Below are 17,407 nucleotides of genomic sequence, written 5' to 3'. Positions count from 1 at the left end.
TATAAACCTGCATTTGCTTGAAATCTTTCAGGCGAAATGATGCATGCCTCTATATAAACTGGGTTATGGTTTCAGTCTAGGACTAATTTGCAGGATTGCTCTGACTTCAGTTCACTGTGTTCCTGTCCGCTATATCCTGTTTCAAGAATGATCCTTTTTAAAACAGCTGTCAAATTGCCAGGTAAGACGAGAAATATGGGTGAGATGTAATAGCCCTTATGAATTTAGATTGGGATTTGGGGTGATACTTGCTCATTCCATGGTGGCTGGTACCAGCAAGGGTATAGGACTAATAAGGCCTTAGCTTTATGTTGGCTTGAATGTGGTAACAAAACAATCCAGAGAATTGGGCCTGGTTTGCTCACTGTTTGTTTTCAGATGTCCCTTTACTAGCACATTAGTATTGCACAGTGATGGAAGACAGAAAATGAGTATGCTCATTGGCTGAGTATAGAGTATAATGACAAAAGCTATAGTGATAGAGGGTGCTTATTAACTACTGAGAATGTCACTCCTCTGTAACTGATCAACTTAGACTGATAAACAGCTGGAAGGCAGATGAGGCTTCTCTTGTCTCCTGATACCAAAATCTTCAGCATCGTAGGGATTGGAACTGGCAACAGCAGCCTTCAGTACTAAGCATGCTGTCTGTATGATCTTTTTTTTGCATGAAAGAACCAGCAATAGAGATTTTGTTTATTAGTTCAGAAGACTTGGTCTGCCCTCCTAAAACAGGCATCAAGGAAATATGTGTGCAAGTATATAAACTTCAGTTCAAATTTTTGGGTTCTTTAGCTGGTGTGGCCCCAGCCTGAACTAGTCTTTAACAATCTGATCCTGTATCGCCCCTGCTGTAGTTGTACTTGTGTTTCCCGAACAGAAAGTTGGCAAAGTTAAGGAGGTAAGCTGGAAATCCACAGGAGCAGCTAGGATGGCAATGGGCTGCCCATGGGTTCCAGAATCTAATCTAATGTCTTCTTGTTCCTTCTGTGTTGTTTAACTTAAATACTAGATGTCTCAAGTTTTTGTGTCTCCTCTTGGGTATGGGTGCTGCAAGAGTGGGTTGCAGCCAGATCCTGAAATATTTACTTGGAAGTAAGCTTATTCAGCAGGACGTCCTGGGTTCAATTTCTAGTTAAAAGATCTCCGGTATCTTTTCTGGAAAAGTCTTCCACCTGAGGCTCTGGAGTGCTGCTGCCAGTAAGAGTTGACTGGGCTGGATGAACCAGTGATCTGACTCTTTAAGGCAACTTCATACGGTTATAATAAAGACAGGCTACCCAAGTGGGTGGATTCTACCTGTCATCATGTATCCAGTTCAATAAACCAGAACCTGGAGTACTGCAGAACTTTATTGTATGGAGAACTGCTGCCCTCTGTTGAACGCAAATAGAATCTCTTAGCTTACAGGTGTTGAGGATTAAGTGTTTGGAACAGAAGGGTTAGGACTCAGTTCCTGCAAACTGCTTGTGTTGTATGGGAATATAGGGAAACTATATTGTTTCCATATATATATATGTGTATATATATATATGTGTGTGTGTGTGTGTGTGTATATATATATATATATATATACACACACACACACACACACACACACACACATATATATACACACACACACACACACACTATATAGCAACTGTGTGATGAACGAAAAGATGAAAAGCCATATGCGCGCGCGCGCGCTCTCTCTCTCTCTCTATATATATATATCATATGTTCTCACTATATGGGGGGGTGTATACACACACACACACACACACACACCATATAGTGAGAGCATATATATATATATAGAGAGAGAGAGAGCATATGGCTTTTCATCTTTTGGTTCATCACACAGTTGCTGGGAAAAGAACCCCAGCAAGTTGTGGGTTGTATCTCCTATGGCCTAGAGCAGGGGTGTTGAACCTCAGGCCCATGGGCCAAATCTGGCCCCCCTGGGTTCCCAATCTGGCCCCCCTGGGTTCCCAGTCTGACCCCACTCCCTTCCCCTGACTACCAGTCGTTTGGTAGTTTCTTGGCTTTGTGCAATTTTTTCCCATTCTAAAAGGTTGAAATACCTTTCCTAAGATTTGTGGCAGTAAGAGCTTTAAGCTAAAATGTGGCGGTGTTTTTGATGTTTTGACCCACCCCTTTGCCCCCACCCATTGGAACATGGCCCACTGAGAACTTCTCCAAAATTTAATTCAGCTCTTGGCCTGAACGAGGCTTAAGAGTATAACATTCCCAAGTGGGCTCAGCTAGGGATGTACGAAAGTCACTTACCTTTTCAAAGGGTGACATTCGCAGTAGGGGGGAGGCGTTCCATCCCTCCCCCTGAAATTCTCTCCGACCGGCTCCGCTCCATGGACATTCTGCAGAGCCGCTGGGCAGCCTGCAGGGACACAAATGGCAGCTGCCATAGCCGCCGCCATTTGGATCCCTGTATTTTGCCGTGATAGGCTATGTTAATATTTACGTAGCCTATCACGGCAAAAAACAAAAACAAACAACGAACGCAAATAGTGGCGGCTACGGTGGCCGCCATTTGCGTTCCCTCTTTTTTTGCCGTGATAGGCTGTGTATTTACATAGCCTATCACGGCTATAGCAATGAAGCGAATGGTGGCCGCAGCTGCAGCCACCATTCGCAAGTCAGCGCGAACGGCAGCAGGTAGGTGTCCTGTTTCACACGCCTTTTGCAGGGGGGCGGGGGGCTTCATTCCACCACGGATTTCGGGGGGCTGAATGCACTGGCATTCGGCCTCACTGAGATCCATGGCTGAATTCTCTGACATCCTAGCTCAGCTATCCTTACTTTCTGCTGCTGCTTCCCTGTAAATTTGTGTGTGACACAGTGGTACAGCTCAGTTTCCAGCTTACTTGAAAGAACAGAATATAGACCTCTACCACAGAAAGTCCTTTTCCTAAACACCTGGAGCTCCTATTCCCCAATTCCCCAATCTCAGTCAATCACCAGTAAACCTCAAAGCAAGGCTCAGCACCAGTTGAACGTCCGTCCCACCATGGCAAAGAAGTTTTCATTGTGCTCGCTGAAGTAAGTGCAGAGTTGTTCCAGCAGTAATTCATCTATGGTGGGATGGGGTCGCCCTTTGGATTGGTCCAGGCAATGCTGATGCCCCCTTCCCTGAAGGCAGTAGAAGCCTTTTGTCTGGTTGAAGTAAAAGTTGTCTGGGCCTAGGTAAGGCTCCAGTCCCAAGAAGTGTTCCACGTGGCGCATTTCTGAGAGCGGCTCCCGGATTAAGCTGCCCCCATCCACCACATGAATCTGTGTCCTGGGAAAGAACTCCAGCCACCGAGCCAGGTGTAGGGCATAGAGGCTACGCTGCACGGCCTTGTACCTGGTGTTCAGTTCCTGGCCCCTCCTCAGAATCTGCTCCAGAGACTGATAGGGCTTGTGCCGAGCTTTGCGGTTGTGGAGGATCTGGGTGTAATCAGACACCAACCTTTCCACAGGGTCCCTCACAATCAGGAGGAGCTTCATAGAGCTGTCTACCATATGGATCCTTTCTGGGGCCTTGAGGGAAGAGAAATAGCCGGGTGTCTTCTCCACAGTGATTTGAGTGGGCTGTGAAACTGGCATCTGTTGGCTATACCATCCCAATCCTTTACGATAATTCTCTTCGACGTTGAAGAAATGTACCTCGGAATGGGCGGCCGCCACCTGGGGGTGCAGACTCAGCATCTCCAGCAGTGCCCGGGTGCCTCCTTTCCGCACTCCAATGATTATACTTTTGGGCAACCGTTGCTTCCAATCCTCACTCACAACCTGAGAGTCATTTCTTTCCCAGCCCCAGGGGCTCCTTGTTTCCTCCTCTGTATGGATCCCACACATCTTCAGGAGCAGGAGCAGCAAGCAGGCTCTAGCCATCTCCGAGTCTGCTTTGAGAAGGGAAGCAGCTGAACAAACGTATAGGGTTGGAGGATTGTGTGTTGCTATTCTTCACTCCATATCTGGGCTTATTAAGAGTGGGGCCCTCTCCACTTACAGCTCTTCTGGATATGAAGGGATTCTGCTACAGAAGACTGCTCTTACAAAGCAACTTCCATCCACAATGGCCTCTGGGCCTGTTCCTGTTTTGAATTCTGCTGCTCCAAACTTCCAGCAATGTGCCTCTCCCAAACCGCTTCAACAAAAGGACCTTTGCTGACCAACGGCCTCAAGGAAGTTGCTGCCACCTGGGAAAATGAGAATATCAGTAGGTGGCTCACAAAGTGCTGAACAAAGCAAGATTACAGGCCTGTCTGTAGATGTTTATAATCTAAACACACAAGTGTAAGAAGAGAAATATTCTAAAATGGGTGCAAAAACCCAGGCGCATGTAGCATGTACAGTGTAGCCGCTGCTATCTAAAATGAAACCTACATTGCTGCCAGTCAAGCTGGTTCTGGATCCTACTACGTTTTTCCTACCTCTGAAGACTGCAGAGTCCTCTGGGATTTTGGTGGTGAAGTATCCGTCAGTGATGGGGTGAGCTCCCTTTCATGTCTGAGAAGGTTAGGGGTAGGAAGGAGTGTTTCTGGCTTTGGGCTTAGCTGTTTTGATCACAGATGGGCAGAGCTACTAGAAGGGCCTAGAGGAGGAACTGAAGCTGACCGGGTAGGGGGGCAGGATACGTGCACCTGGCCAGGAGGTGTAGAGGTGAATTGGAACACTCAAATCTTTGATGCAGGCTTCTAATGGCTTCTGCCCTTGATAAAATATGGAAGGTGAAGAATTCTCACGAGGAGAAAGGATGAAAAATGTTGCTAATTGTAATCATAATATATATGATTAACATAAGAGGTCTGCTTAATCAGATCAAGGATCCTTTTAGTCCAGTATTTTGTTTTTGAAAGCCACCAGCCAGCTGCCTCCAGGATGCCCACAACCAGGGCTTGAAGGGAATGACCTTCCTCTGTTCCTGCCATCCAGTATTTAAAGCAGGGGTGTTGATCCTCAGGCCTCTGGGCTAAATCCAGCCTTCCAGGGTTCCCTAGATAGCCTATACCCCTTTTTTCTGGCCCCCTCCCCACCAATCGTGGTGGTTTCCCAGCTTTCATGCAGTTATTTCCCATTCTAAAAGGTTGAAATGCTTCTCCTAAGGCTTACTTACTAGCAGTAAGAGCTTTAAGCTAAAATATTTTGATATTTTTGGCTCCACTCCTTTTGCCTTTGGCCCCATCTACCACTGGAATGCGGCCCCTGAGAGCTTCTCTTGATATGGGATTCAGCCCTTGGGCTGAAAGAGGTTCAACACCACTTGATTTAGAAATAGTCTGCATCTGAACTTGGAGGTTCCAGTTAGCTATCACAGGCACAGCTAATAGCGGTTGGGAAACCTATCCTTTTCCAGGAATTTGCTTAATCTCCACATCAAGCTATCTCAACTGGTGGACATTGTCACATCTTGTACCAACAAAGTATGGGTTGGATTCAGATTTAGTCATATTTCAACTGGTTCACCAACTACAGCCTCTCCTGGACAGTGATAGCTTGGCCACAATGGTACAGGTAACCTCAAGATTACTGCAATGTACTCTATGTGGGGCTACCCTTAAGGCTGCCCCGGAAACTGGAGCTAGTGCAGAAAGCAGCAGCTCGACTGTTGTCAGGAGCTGCCCCTTTTCAGCATACAACTCCTTTGCTGAGGGAACTGCACTAGCTGCCCATTTGCTACCAGGCCAGGTTTAAGGTATTAGTACTAGTGTACACTAGTGGAATTAAGATTGCTGGGAGAATTATCAACAACCTCCGATATGCAGACGATACCACTCTAATGGCAGAAAGTGAAGAGGATCTAAAGAGCCTCTTGTTGAGGGTGAAAGAGGAGAGTGCAAAAGCTGGTTTGAAACTCAACATTAAAAAAATGAAGATCATGGCATCTGGCCCTATCACTTCCTGGCATATAGAAGGGGAAGAAATGGAAGCAGTGACAGATTTTACTTTCTTGGGCTCCAAGATCACCGCAGACGGTGACTGTAGCCATGAAATTAAAAGACGCTTGCTCCTTGGGAGGAAAGCTATGGCCAACCTAGACAGCATAGTAAGAAGCAGAGACATCACCTTGCCGACAAAGGTCCGTCTAATCAAAGCTATGGTTTTCCCAGTAGTAATGTATGGCTGTGAGAGCTGGACTATAAGGAAGGCTGAGCGCCGAAGAATTGATGCTTTCGAACTGTGGTGCTGGAAAAGACTCTTACGAGTGCCCTGGACTGCAAGGAGGTCAAATCAGTCCATCATAACGGAAATAAACCCTGAGTGCTCATTGGAAGGACAGATACTGAAGCTGAAGCTCAAATATTTTGGCCACCTAATGCGAAGAGAAAACTCTCTGGAAAAGACCCTGATGCTGGGAAAGACTGAAGGCAAAAGGAGAAGGGGACGGCAGAGGATGAGATGGCTAGATAGCATCACCGATGCAATGAATATGAACTTGAGCACGCTCCGGGAGAGAGCGCAGGACAGGAAGGCCTGGCGTGCTATGGTCCATGGGGTCACGAAAAGTCAGACACGACTGAACGACTGAACAACAACAACAACAACTAGTGTACAAAGCCCTAAGCAACTTGGGACCAGCATACCTGAGAGAGCACCTTCTTTACCAACCTGCCCGGTCACTGAGGTCATCAGAGGGCTTGCTCCTGGTGGTTCCACATGGACCTATGGCCCAATTGGAGTCCACCTGAAGAAGAGCCTTCGGTGTGGTGGCCCCTTTTCTATGGAACTCTTTGCCTCTGGAGCACCATGTTGTTTCCCGCACCTCCTGAAAACCAGCTATGTTTTAAAGTAACTATTTTTAATATGGAGCTTTATTCTTTTACCTTTTCATATTTTATTGTTCACCGCTCTGGAATCTGTCTAGATGTGGAGCGATATATAAATGTTGTAAATAATAGATAAAAATACTTAGAGTAGACCCATTGAAATCAATGGAACTAATGTCATGACTAATTTAAGTCCCATTACTAAGGGTCTGCAGTCAACCCTATGTGTTCTGTGAAGTAATCTATGTTTTAAGAATTAAAATATTTCACTATGACATTACAGTCATACTGCTGGTAACAAACATGAACCACCCAAAAGTTTAAAAGGGTGAGAAAGTGAGTGAGAAATCCTATGCACAAGATTTTAGATGCCATTCTTTGCATTGGGGAACAGAGCCCAGATTTCGCGTTTTACAGCTGGCCTTAGAAAATGGGTGGCACTCCTGTTGCCAAATATGCACCTGAGTCACAATGCAGAGGTGCATGCACATGGGAAGAAAGTGGAGTGAGCAAAACACATTCCACACAGACTGTTCTTAGTAAGCATAATGAAGGGCATTGCAAAACCTATTCATATTTCTGGGAGGGCTGTATTTGCATACTGTTTCCATCTTTCCACCTGCCTGGCAGCAAGTTGCACTAAGTTACCTACCACATTTCCTATGTGGAAGGCAACTATGGTGTATGTGCGTTAGCAGGGTGTGCTGGGATGCAAAGTCTACCTACACTAGAGATGGGTAAATCTGTCAATCATGGGTTCTCTGACTTTATAATTCTTGGCTCGTCTTGAACTTTGAGAATAGCTCCGCTCTTAAGTTTGGTTCGTCCAGATCTTTGGGGATTTTTTTAAAAAGTTTGCATGAAAATTCACAAGCATTTTTGTGCACATTTCTCCTAATATATGTATTTTGCCTAACATACACATTTTTTACAAGCAAATTTCCTAATATGCAAGTTTAATATCACTTTCCCTAACACATGCATTTTTTGTTTGGAGAAGTCCATTGCAAAATCCAGAGAAGTACAAATTCAAAGGATAACTGATTTTTGGTTTGTATAAGTGGTCTGAAGGTGTGAAATTAGGTAAGTTCACATTAGAATGCGAACTGAATGAAATTCTCCCCTATCCCTAACCTACACCCTCTCTTTATCATATCTGTCCATGGTATAGACTTGCAATTCTAGAGTTTCCACAGACAGGTGTGTGTGCCCATATATGTGTGATACACATGTTTCATTCAGTTGTGGAGTGTGCATATAGAGAACACTGCATTGTGCACATTCTCACACTCAACAGAGCTCTATTGCATGGAGAGAATAGTCTTTCTCTTATGGCACATGGAATTGGGCATCTGCCAGAGAACTGGATTCCCAAGAATCTCAGTTTAAAAGGCTAAAGACAGACAAATCTGAAAATGTGCAGACTCTGTCAAAGGCTGTGTTATTTGTCAGATGGGACTTTTCTCTCTCTCGGTGATCATCTGTTCCTTGTCACTTTATTGTGTACTGGTTTTTTTTATGCCCGAAGTCCCTGTATTATGGATGGGTGTACTCTTGTGCTATATATAAAAATTGTATGTCAAGGCTCTTCAAAATGCAGTGCCAAGATAAACTGAATTCTACATAAATTAAGCAAATTTGCATAACTGAACTTGTTTTGCAAAATCATGCAATTATGCAAAACAGTTTGAAAATGTTTAATTTTGCTAGCTACGGGGAGGGACAAGAAACTGAAGCCCCCAGTAATCTGAGTGCCTTCCTGGCTTCTGGAATTCTAGCAGGCATTGTACTTCAAAGCAAAAGTATGGCGACATCTTCACTGTGGTAAGGCCTAGAAACCTGACTCTCAGGCCAGCCAAAGTGAAGCACGTTTCAGAGCCAAATTGCATGCAAAGATGAGCAGCAGAAGTTGCAGTCAAGTGGAAGATGGATGGGGGTGGGGGGCTGTTAATCCATTTCCCTCCAATTTGGGCGGCTTAAAATCTCCCACCAAATCATCATTGTGCAGGGAGGACAGTATAGGCGCCCAGATCTTTTCCTTTATAGAGGGGGAAATGGCTGGTGGGAGTGGATATTTGGTGGAAAAACCACTGGAGAGCAATGAAAAGCTCCTCTACTCCCCCATGTGTCTTTCACCTTACACTACAGCCCTTGCTGCTACATTTTGTTTTAAATGTTGAGGGAAAAATTACATATGACTCACAATCGCCTGTTTTTCGGTATGAATTGTATTGATTTCTATAGAAGAGTTAAGTCTATAATGTAAAGATGTTTAACGCTGGTTGGTTCATGTCTTTGTAGTTTGCAAACGTGAGAGTCTTAGAGTGCTGCATTTGGGGTTTTCCATGGAATTCGGTGGAGTTTTGCATGAAATTCTAGCGTACAGACAGTCCTGCCCATGGCAAAGTGATGGCACAATCTATCTATCTATCTTTATTGATTGATTGATTGATTGATTGATTGCATTTATACCCCGCCTTTTTTCCTCTTGCAAGGAACCCAAGGCGGCTTACATTATCCTCCTCCTCTCCATTTTATCTTCACAACAACAACCCTGTGAAGTGGGTTGGGCTGAGAGTCTGTGACTGGCCCAAAGTCACCCAGTGAGCTTCCATGGCCGAGTGGGGACTAGAACCCGGATCTCCCAGCTCCTAGTCCAACACTCTTGCCACTACACCACACTGGCTCTTCACCAAACCTTATTTATCTCCATCGTTTTGAGCGCAGAATTTAGGAGGGCAGAGCCTGGGTTTGGAGAGGGAAAGGCACCGAGTAGGAACTGCTGCATGTCAAGATTCTCACAGAAGCAATCCTTGGTCCCAAAGGAGCAATATGGCAAGGGCAACTGCTGCACAGCCTCCCTTCATTTCAGGACAACGTGGTGTAGCAGATAGTGTGCTGGATTAGAACTGGGGTGACCCAGGTTGAAATCCCGACAAACTGATAAAGCTCAGTGGATGACTTTGTGCCAGTCTCTCTGAGCCTTGCCTGCCTCACAAGAGTGTTGTGAGGAAGAAGCCATATATGCTATCCTGATCTCCGAAGGAAGGATGAGTTCTAAAGTGCAATAAGCCCAATGAATGCATGTTTACTGGCAAGGGGCTTGGGGGATAAACTAGTTCAGCTTTCCCCATATTCCCCCAGCTCATAAATGGCTGGGGAAATATTGGAGTTATAGTCCAACACATCTGGAGGGCACCAGATCGGGGAAGGATGAACAAAGATTGCCTTGATGTCAGTGGGTCTTTCTGAACCTGGGTTGTGCCCTCGTAGTGCCCTTCCATTGATGGTGGTTGATAAGAATGGGAGAGCTGCTAGGGCAGCCCCAGATGTGGGAACTGCACACAAGAGTCCTAGAGTATCTGTTCCAGCTTGGAAACATTAGAACTGTGCTGGACCAAGGGTCCATCTAGTCCAGCATTCTGTTTACACAGTGGCCAATCAGCTGTTGACCAGGAACCCACAAGCAGGACATGAGTGCAACAGCATCCTCTTGCCCATGTTCCCCAGTAATTGTTGTACACAGGTGTACTGCCTCTGATACTGGAGGTACCATATAGCCATCAGGAGTAGTACCATTGATAACCTTCTCCACCAGGAATCTGTCCAACCCCCTTTTAAAGTCATCCAAATTGGTGGCCATCATTGCATCTTGTGGTAGTGAATTCCAGAGTTAATTCTGCACTGTGTGAGGAAGTCCTTTTATTTGTCCTGAATCTCCCACCAATCAGCTTCATGGCATGACCCCACTGGGTTCTAGCATTATGAGGAAGAAAAATGTCTCCCTCGCCACCTTCTCCACACCATGCATACTTTTGTGCACCTCAATCATGTCTCCCCTGACCCTCCTTTTTTTCAGGCTAAACAATCCCAGCTGTTGTAACCGTCCCTCATATGGGAGTTGCTCCAGCCCCTTGATCATTTTAGTTGCTGTTTTCTACAGCTTGATCCTGTCTAGGGAGCCTGCAGGAAATGCACATATCTGGCCCCATTGTAAAGGCAACAGAGGGGCTGTGGCTCAGTGGCAGAGGCCCTGCTTTGCATGTAGAAGGTGCCAGGTTTTATCCCTGGCATCTCCAGGTAGGGCAGGAAAACTCCTGCCTGAAACTCTGGAGAGCTGCTGCTGGTCAGCGCTGACAATACTGGGCTAGATGGACCCAGGGTCTGACTCAGGATACGGCAGCTTCCTAGGTTTTCCTCCCACAACTGCAGCAAGAGGAAGCTTGTGCTGGGGAGATATTAAGAGGGCAGGTGGTTTTGAATAAAAATTTGCCCATACGTACATATGTATGTACGTACGTACGTACGTACGTACATACATACATATATACATATATATGGTCCTTCCTCCAAAGAACTTGGGCACTTTACGTGGTTCTTCCTCTGGGCACTCATATCCTCATAACCCTGTGAGGAGGGGCTTTGCTAGGCACTTAAAAGCCTTCAGGCCCAATTTTGCCATTGGCATCAATGGAAGGCTTTTTTCCCTAAGATGAATTGCTGGGGGGCAGGGTGCACAGGGAAGGGAGGGTAACCCTTCCCTCCCCTCCCCAGCTGTGATCCTCTGGAAATCAACACACAGAGCAGCTAAGCCTTGGGAAAATCTATTAGCGCCACTGGAAAGACGTTTCCTACACTTCATTGCCAGGCTTGGGGGTTGGAGGGGCATTGTAGCATGTGGCAAGGCGCGTAAACCCTTCCCTCCCCAGGTGCAACCCACCTGGAGAACGGACCCCTGCATGGCTATTTAGAGGAGGAAAAAACCTTCCATGGGCACTGATGGAGATGCAGGTGTCTGGGGAATAGATTCAGGGCTGGGGGCCCATGGGCCCAGGCCTAGCATTACCCAGAAGTGGCTCTATATTTGGGGCAAATGGGGCAGCAGCCCTCTGCCTGTCCCCCACCCACTTGTGGCAGAGAAATCCCCCCACAACCAGGCCCGTTTGCCCCAATGCACGCCTCCAACTGTCTCGGTTGAATAGTGAGTCTCTGCCCTGCCCCCTGCCCCACCAGCCCCAATGAGCACCAGCCGCTACCAGCAACACCCCTGCCTGTGAGGGAGGCTAGGGGGGAAAAAAAGGAGAGGGTGTGTGAGTGAGCTGGCCCAAGGTCATCCCATGAGTGCCATGGCTGAATGAGGGTTTGAACCTGGCTCCCCCCAATCCTAGACAAACAGGCTAAACACAACGCCAAAATTTGCCAGTTGCAGCGAGGTCTTCAGCCTTTGTCCTGATCGGACCAGCTCTGTGGATTCCACATGCAGGCTAGGCTGGGCTGCTCTCTGTTGATCCAATGATAATGGACCTTTCTTCTCCCCCCCCCCCAAACTTAAGGGTGCCCCATCTCTTCTCTTCCTCCTAAATGAGACTCAGGAGGCCAGAGTCCAGGTTTCTTGCTGCACGCACCTGTCTAAATTCCTCTCCAGGGCTCGATGTGACGTCACTCGGTGCCATACGGCTGCTTTAAACGGTTTGATGAACTCTGCTGTAAGCCTCTGGGAGCACCTCCGGTTCCACAAGCAGTGCTAGCAAATTTAACACTGCAACTGCTCGGCCTTTTGCAAAGTCAAGGCTGCTGGGCATTGCTAGGCATTTAAAGGTGCAATCCTATGCATGTTTAAACAGAAGGAAAGTCCTACGACTCCCAGCTCGGCTGGCTGGGGCATGCTGGAAGTTGTAGGACTTTTTTCTGTCCAAACCTGCATAGAATTGCACCCTAAAAGATTCAAAGCCCAGGCCTGTAGGACACAAATCCACATGAAATCTGCATATACTTATATCTATACATGCACATTTAGAAATAATTACAAGGATGTATTTAAATTTCATAGGCGGCAAAGGCAGCCAATTAATTTCTACAAACAAAATAAATTCTTCATTAATTTGCACCCTGAGCCAGATCATCCCAAACCAATGGACACCCCCCCCCAGGTTAATTGCCATGCACAGAAAAAAAAAATTCCTGTGGGGGGGGTGTTGCTGCATGTGGAAGGAGAGCGTTAACCCTTCCCTCCCCAGCTGCAATGCCGCTTGAAAATTGCCTTCTGCATGACAATTAAGTTGAGAGAAAAAACCCTTCCGTTGGTGCCAGGGGACACTCTGGGCTCTGTGGAATAGATTTGGGGCTGGTGCCCCATGGGCCTACATCTAGCAACACCCCAGCAAGCCACTGATTAATATGGGATACAAGCTACCTGGTTCATGCACAGCTCCCAATGGGTTTTGTATAGGAGTCCTTTGTGGATCCGATCCAAATCCCATTCTGCTGCCATCGATGGTCTCCCAACCTGGCGCCCTTCATACGTGTTGGACTACAACTCACATCAATTCCCAGCCAGCATGGCAATTGGGCATGCTGGCTGGGGGTTGATGGGAGTTGCAGTCCAACACATACAGAGGGAACCAGGTAGGCTGATCACCTCTTCTGATCATGCAGCATTGCTCTGTGATGTGCTGCAGCTCCTAGGCTGACCCCGTTGTGTGTATTTTGCCTCCGAGTGTTTAGTGCTGCAAGCTTTGGACCATCTGCTTATTTTCAAGTACCCGTTCTGCTTTCCCTTTGTGCCCCTTACTCCTTTAATAAACACCATCTTTCGGTTTGGCGCAGAGGTTTGAGCATCTGACAATGCCGAGAGCAGCTTTGCTTCCCACCTGCCTAGCTGCTCAGATTCACCTATCTATTTATTTATTTATTTATTTATTTATTTATTTATTATTGCATTTATATCCCACCTTTTTTCCTCTTGCAAGGTACCCAAGGCGGCTTACATTATCCTCCTCCTCTCCGTTTTATCCTCACAACAACAACCCTGTGAGGTGGGTTGGGCTGAGAGTGTGTGACTGGCCCAAAGTCACCCAGTGAGCTTCCATGGCCGAGTGGGGACTAGAACCCGGATCTTCCAGCTCCCAGTCCAACACTCTTGCCACTACACCACACTGGCTGTGCCTAGGAGGAACTAAGAGGAAGGCAAGCCACCTTGCCTGCAGTGACATGTGGCTCAGTATTATCTCCAATCTCATTCCCCAACCTGGTGCCCTCCAGAATGTTGGACTCCAACTCCCAGCAGCCTCAGCCAGCATGTGGCCAATGGGCAGAATTGCTGGGAGTTGTTTGAAACACCTGAAGGGCACCAGGCTGGGAAAGACTGGTCTACCCCTCAGATGGCCGACTTGTGACCCTCCGGTAGGGATGCTGGAAAGACTAAAATGAGCTCAGATTTCCAACCTGTGGAATCTGCTGTGGACTGACCTCCTCAGGCCGCACGGAGTACGTGGACTTCCGGATCATTTTTTCACCTTCCCAAAATGTACACATATTTATTCATAGGAAAGTACAGAAGTTTCTGGTGAGACTGGTAAATATACGTGGTGAAAAGTTGAATGGAATGGGGGACAATACGTATGTAAATTATGAGGGCCAGTGTGGTGCAGCGGCTAGAGTGTTGGACTGGGAGCCGGGAGATCCAGGTTCTAGTCCCCACTCGGCCAGGGAAGCTCACTGGGTGACTTTGGGCCAGTCACAGACTCTCAGCCCAACCTACCTCACAGGGTTGTTGTTGTGAGGATAAAATGGAGAGGCGGAGGACCATGTAAGCCGCCTCGGGTTCCTTAAGGAGGAAAAAAGGCGGGCTATAAATGAAATAAACAAATAAATAAATTGTTGTGAACCCTCTTACAAAGGAAAAAAAATTGAATCCATCCGTGAATGGACAAAAGGCACCTGACAATCTGCGAAAGACAGACGGAGCAGATTTTATACAATCTGTACATCCCCACCCTCCAGATGTTGTTGGACTCCAACTCCCATCAGCCCCAGCCAGCATATGGCCAATTGGCAGAACTTCTGGGAGTTGTTGTTCAACACATCTGGAAGGCGCCAGGCTGGGGAAAGGCTGTTCTACACCATGGGTAGGCTACAACTCCCATCAGCCCCAGCTGACCTTGGTATTTCTGGCTGGGGTCTTTCCTAATCCTACCAGCTGGGAATTGAACCTGGGACCTGCTGCATGCAAAGCAGGTGCCCTGTCACGGAACTAGGGCTGCTCCCCTCACATCTGAAGGGCAGGGGCTGGCTTCCAGCACATGAGCTCCCAATCCACATCCATGCCACGTCAGCCCCGGCCCGTCATGACCTACCTCTCCCTCCTGCTGCCACCCGGCGGGGGCGGGGGCACTAGCAACCGAGGCTGAGCGACTGAAGGCATTGGGCCCTCGCTGGAAGTTGTTTTCAGGATGTCTTGTTGCTTTGCTCTAATGAGAGATCCCTCCGGTGGGGAATGATTTCCACTTCCTAACACTTGCTAATGATAGGGTATGACACGTTTGGGGTCCCAGGAGTGGGCAGGAGGTGTACAGGGTGTTACCAAGGCAACCAGAGCTAAGATGTAAGGGGACACGAGATTTCTCTGTCTTCCAGGAAGGCAGGAGAGGAGCGGCAGGGAGCATGATTTCCCAAAAGCTTTGCAGAAGGAAGGAATTCTGGAGAGGGATTTGGAGCAGCACAGATAGCCTTCTATGTCGGTGGAAAGCAAGGGCAAAGCTCTCCCAAGCCTCAGAAGGCCGGGGCAAGAAAGCAGGCCAAAATGTTAATGAGGACATGCAATCCTTTGCTTTTATTGGCAGAGCAGAATTTCAGCTGGTGTTCTCCCACCTGCCAAAATTCCTAGGGCTGGTGCCAGGGTTGACTGGGGGAGGCTGGGCAAAGTGACCTCTGGTGGGCCCTCTCAAGCGTAGCTCGTGGCAGCAGTGCTCTAAGCAACACTGCAAGCAGCATCAGGTGGCTGGCCCGAGCTGCTCTGCAATTCCCACAATGCCCCAGGGTGATGCTATGTCAGGGGTTTGTGGGACACTAACCTGGCTGTTTGGTCCAGCCACCCATTACTGCTCACAGTGCCGGGCTAGACTTTAAAATGATGATGATGATGGACTTTTTTTTCTTATGGAGTAAAGCTCTTTTTAATGAGTAAATACTAGTAGGCTCTGCTAGGGGCTCATGGGACGACCCCAGGATGTCAGCGTTGAAATCCCCTTTTATATCACCGTTATGGGTTCAGGTGCCCTATCCTCTTTTGCACCTGGCCACCCAAAAGCAGCCTTCCCCCAAGCTGGGCCCCTCCAGATGTGTTGGACTGCAACTCCCATCATTCACATCATGCTGGCTGGGAATGATGGGAGTTGATGTCCAACACATCTGGGGGGGCCCGTTTGGGGAAATGCTGCCTGAAAGAGACAGATGGGAAAATCTCCCTCTTCCCTCACCACGCTCTGCGTAGCTCCTGCTCCCGAGGGCCTCCCATGCCTACTCAGGACTTATAGGCAGCTCTGCCACTCTCTTCCAAGCCAAAACACCGGCAAGGGAATCTTGTCGCTTGCTCCTCCCTGGCATGATCAGCAGTCGAGGCTCTGCCTCCCGTTATGCCTCTCAACCGTTCAGTCCTGAGTGGGAGCTCAGATGGGCCAGCTGGAGTGAAAAGCTGACAAGGCCGGTGTCAGGGCAGGGAGGTTCCTTTCCACCAAAGCCTCTCCTCGTGAACATGTGGAGGAGGAAGGGGTGAAAGAGCCCCTTGCTTTTCTCTTACCTCTTGCAAGACGGGGTCAGTTGGCAGAACAAACGTTCTTTCCTTTAGCCTTTGCTCAATGCACAGTATGGGCCCTGAAGTTGCAGACCAGGTGGTAAAAAGTGAAAAACACCTTGCACACTGGGGATTTAGGGTCTGTACTGGCGCTGGAGAGGTTAAAGACTGCTGTTATAATTTATTTTTATTATTACTATTACCATTAATAATAATAATATTTTTATATCCTGCCTTTTTCCCAATACTGGGACTCAAGGTGGCTTTACAATATTAAAACTTGTACAGTTAAAACCTATAAATAGAAGTATACAAAAGTTAAAAATATAATTAAATCATCAATAATATTAAAATTGTATAAAATATCAAAAAGTTAAAAGACAACAAGAAATATAACCATAGTAGCCATCTGTCATATCCTCACAGGTCCAGGCTAGCTATCCCCAAAGGTCTGCTGGAACAAAAAAGTTTTTACATGCCTGCAAAAGCATACCAAGGAGGGTGCCACTCTTGCCTCCCTGGGAACAGAGTTCCAGAGCCTTGGGGCAGCCACTGAGAAGGCCCTCTCCCACATTCCCACCAGCCGTGTCTGTGGTGGTGGCGGGACCGCAAGAAGGGACTCCCCTGAAGATCTCAGGGCATGAGTAAGGTCATAGTGGAGAATATGGTCTTTCAGATAAAGCCGTATAGGGCTTTATAGGGCATGACCAGCACTTTGAATTGTGCCTGGAAACTGACTGGAAGCCAGTGAAGCTGTTTTAGCAGGGGAGTGGTATGCTTCCTGTAGCCTGCTAGAAGATGATGTTACATGCATGATGGTCACCTGGTAGTTATCATGGGCAAGAGCCATGCCCCACCCGTTTAGCAGCAAGCCTCCCTGTGTGGCATTGACCGGGGAAGTTCTATCAGCCTTTGCAGTTTCAGTTCTCCTGTGAGTAGCTCTCCATATAAAGAAGTCTTTTGCTGTGAGCTATAGAGCAAAAGATCCCAATGGGTCTGGATGACAGAGCAAAGGGCTGTTTCCTAGACCCAGGACAATCAACTGCTTATGTGCAGCGATCCTCTCTCACCCACCATTCGCCAC

General features: G+C 47.5%; 1 protein-coding gene across 1 annotated transcript; it reads right to left on the bottom strand.

Moving 5' to 3' along the window:
* Positions 1 to 2,982: 2,982 nt before the first annotated feature.
* On the bottom strand, positions 2,983 to 3,902 carry LOC146340718 (heparan sulfate glucosamine 3-O-sulfotransferase 1-like). The gene has a single exon (XM_084804108.1). The coding sequence runs from the start codon at positions 3,874 to 3,876 to the stop codon at positions 2,983 to 2,985; it is 894 nt and encodes a 297-aa protein (XP_084660234.1). The 5' UTR covers positions 3,877 to 3,902.
* Between the last annotated feature and the right edge of the window lie 13,505 nt (positions 3,903 to 17,407).

Source organism: Heloderma suspectum, chromosome 6 (genome assembly GCF_057233095.1).
Source record: "Heloderma suspectum isolate Gila_16-S chromosome 6, 16-S_ref, whole genome shotgun sequence".
NCBI classification, from domain to species: Eukaryota; Metazoa; Chordata; class Lepidosauria; order Squamata; family Helodermatidae; genus Heloderma; species Heloderma suspectum.
Note: the sequence above shows the minus strand (reverse complement) of the source record. Positions and strands in the feature narration are given on the sequence as shown.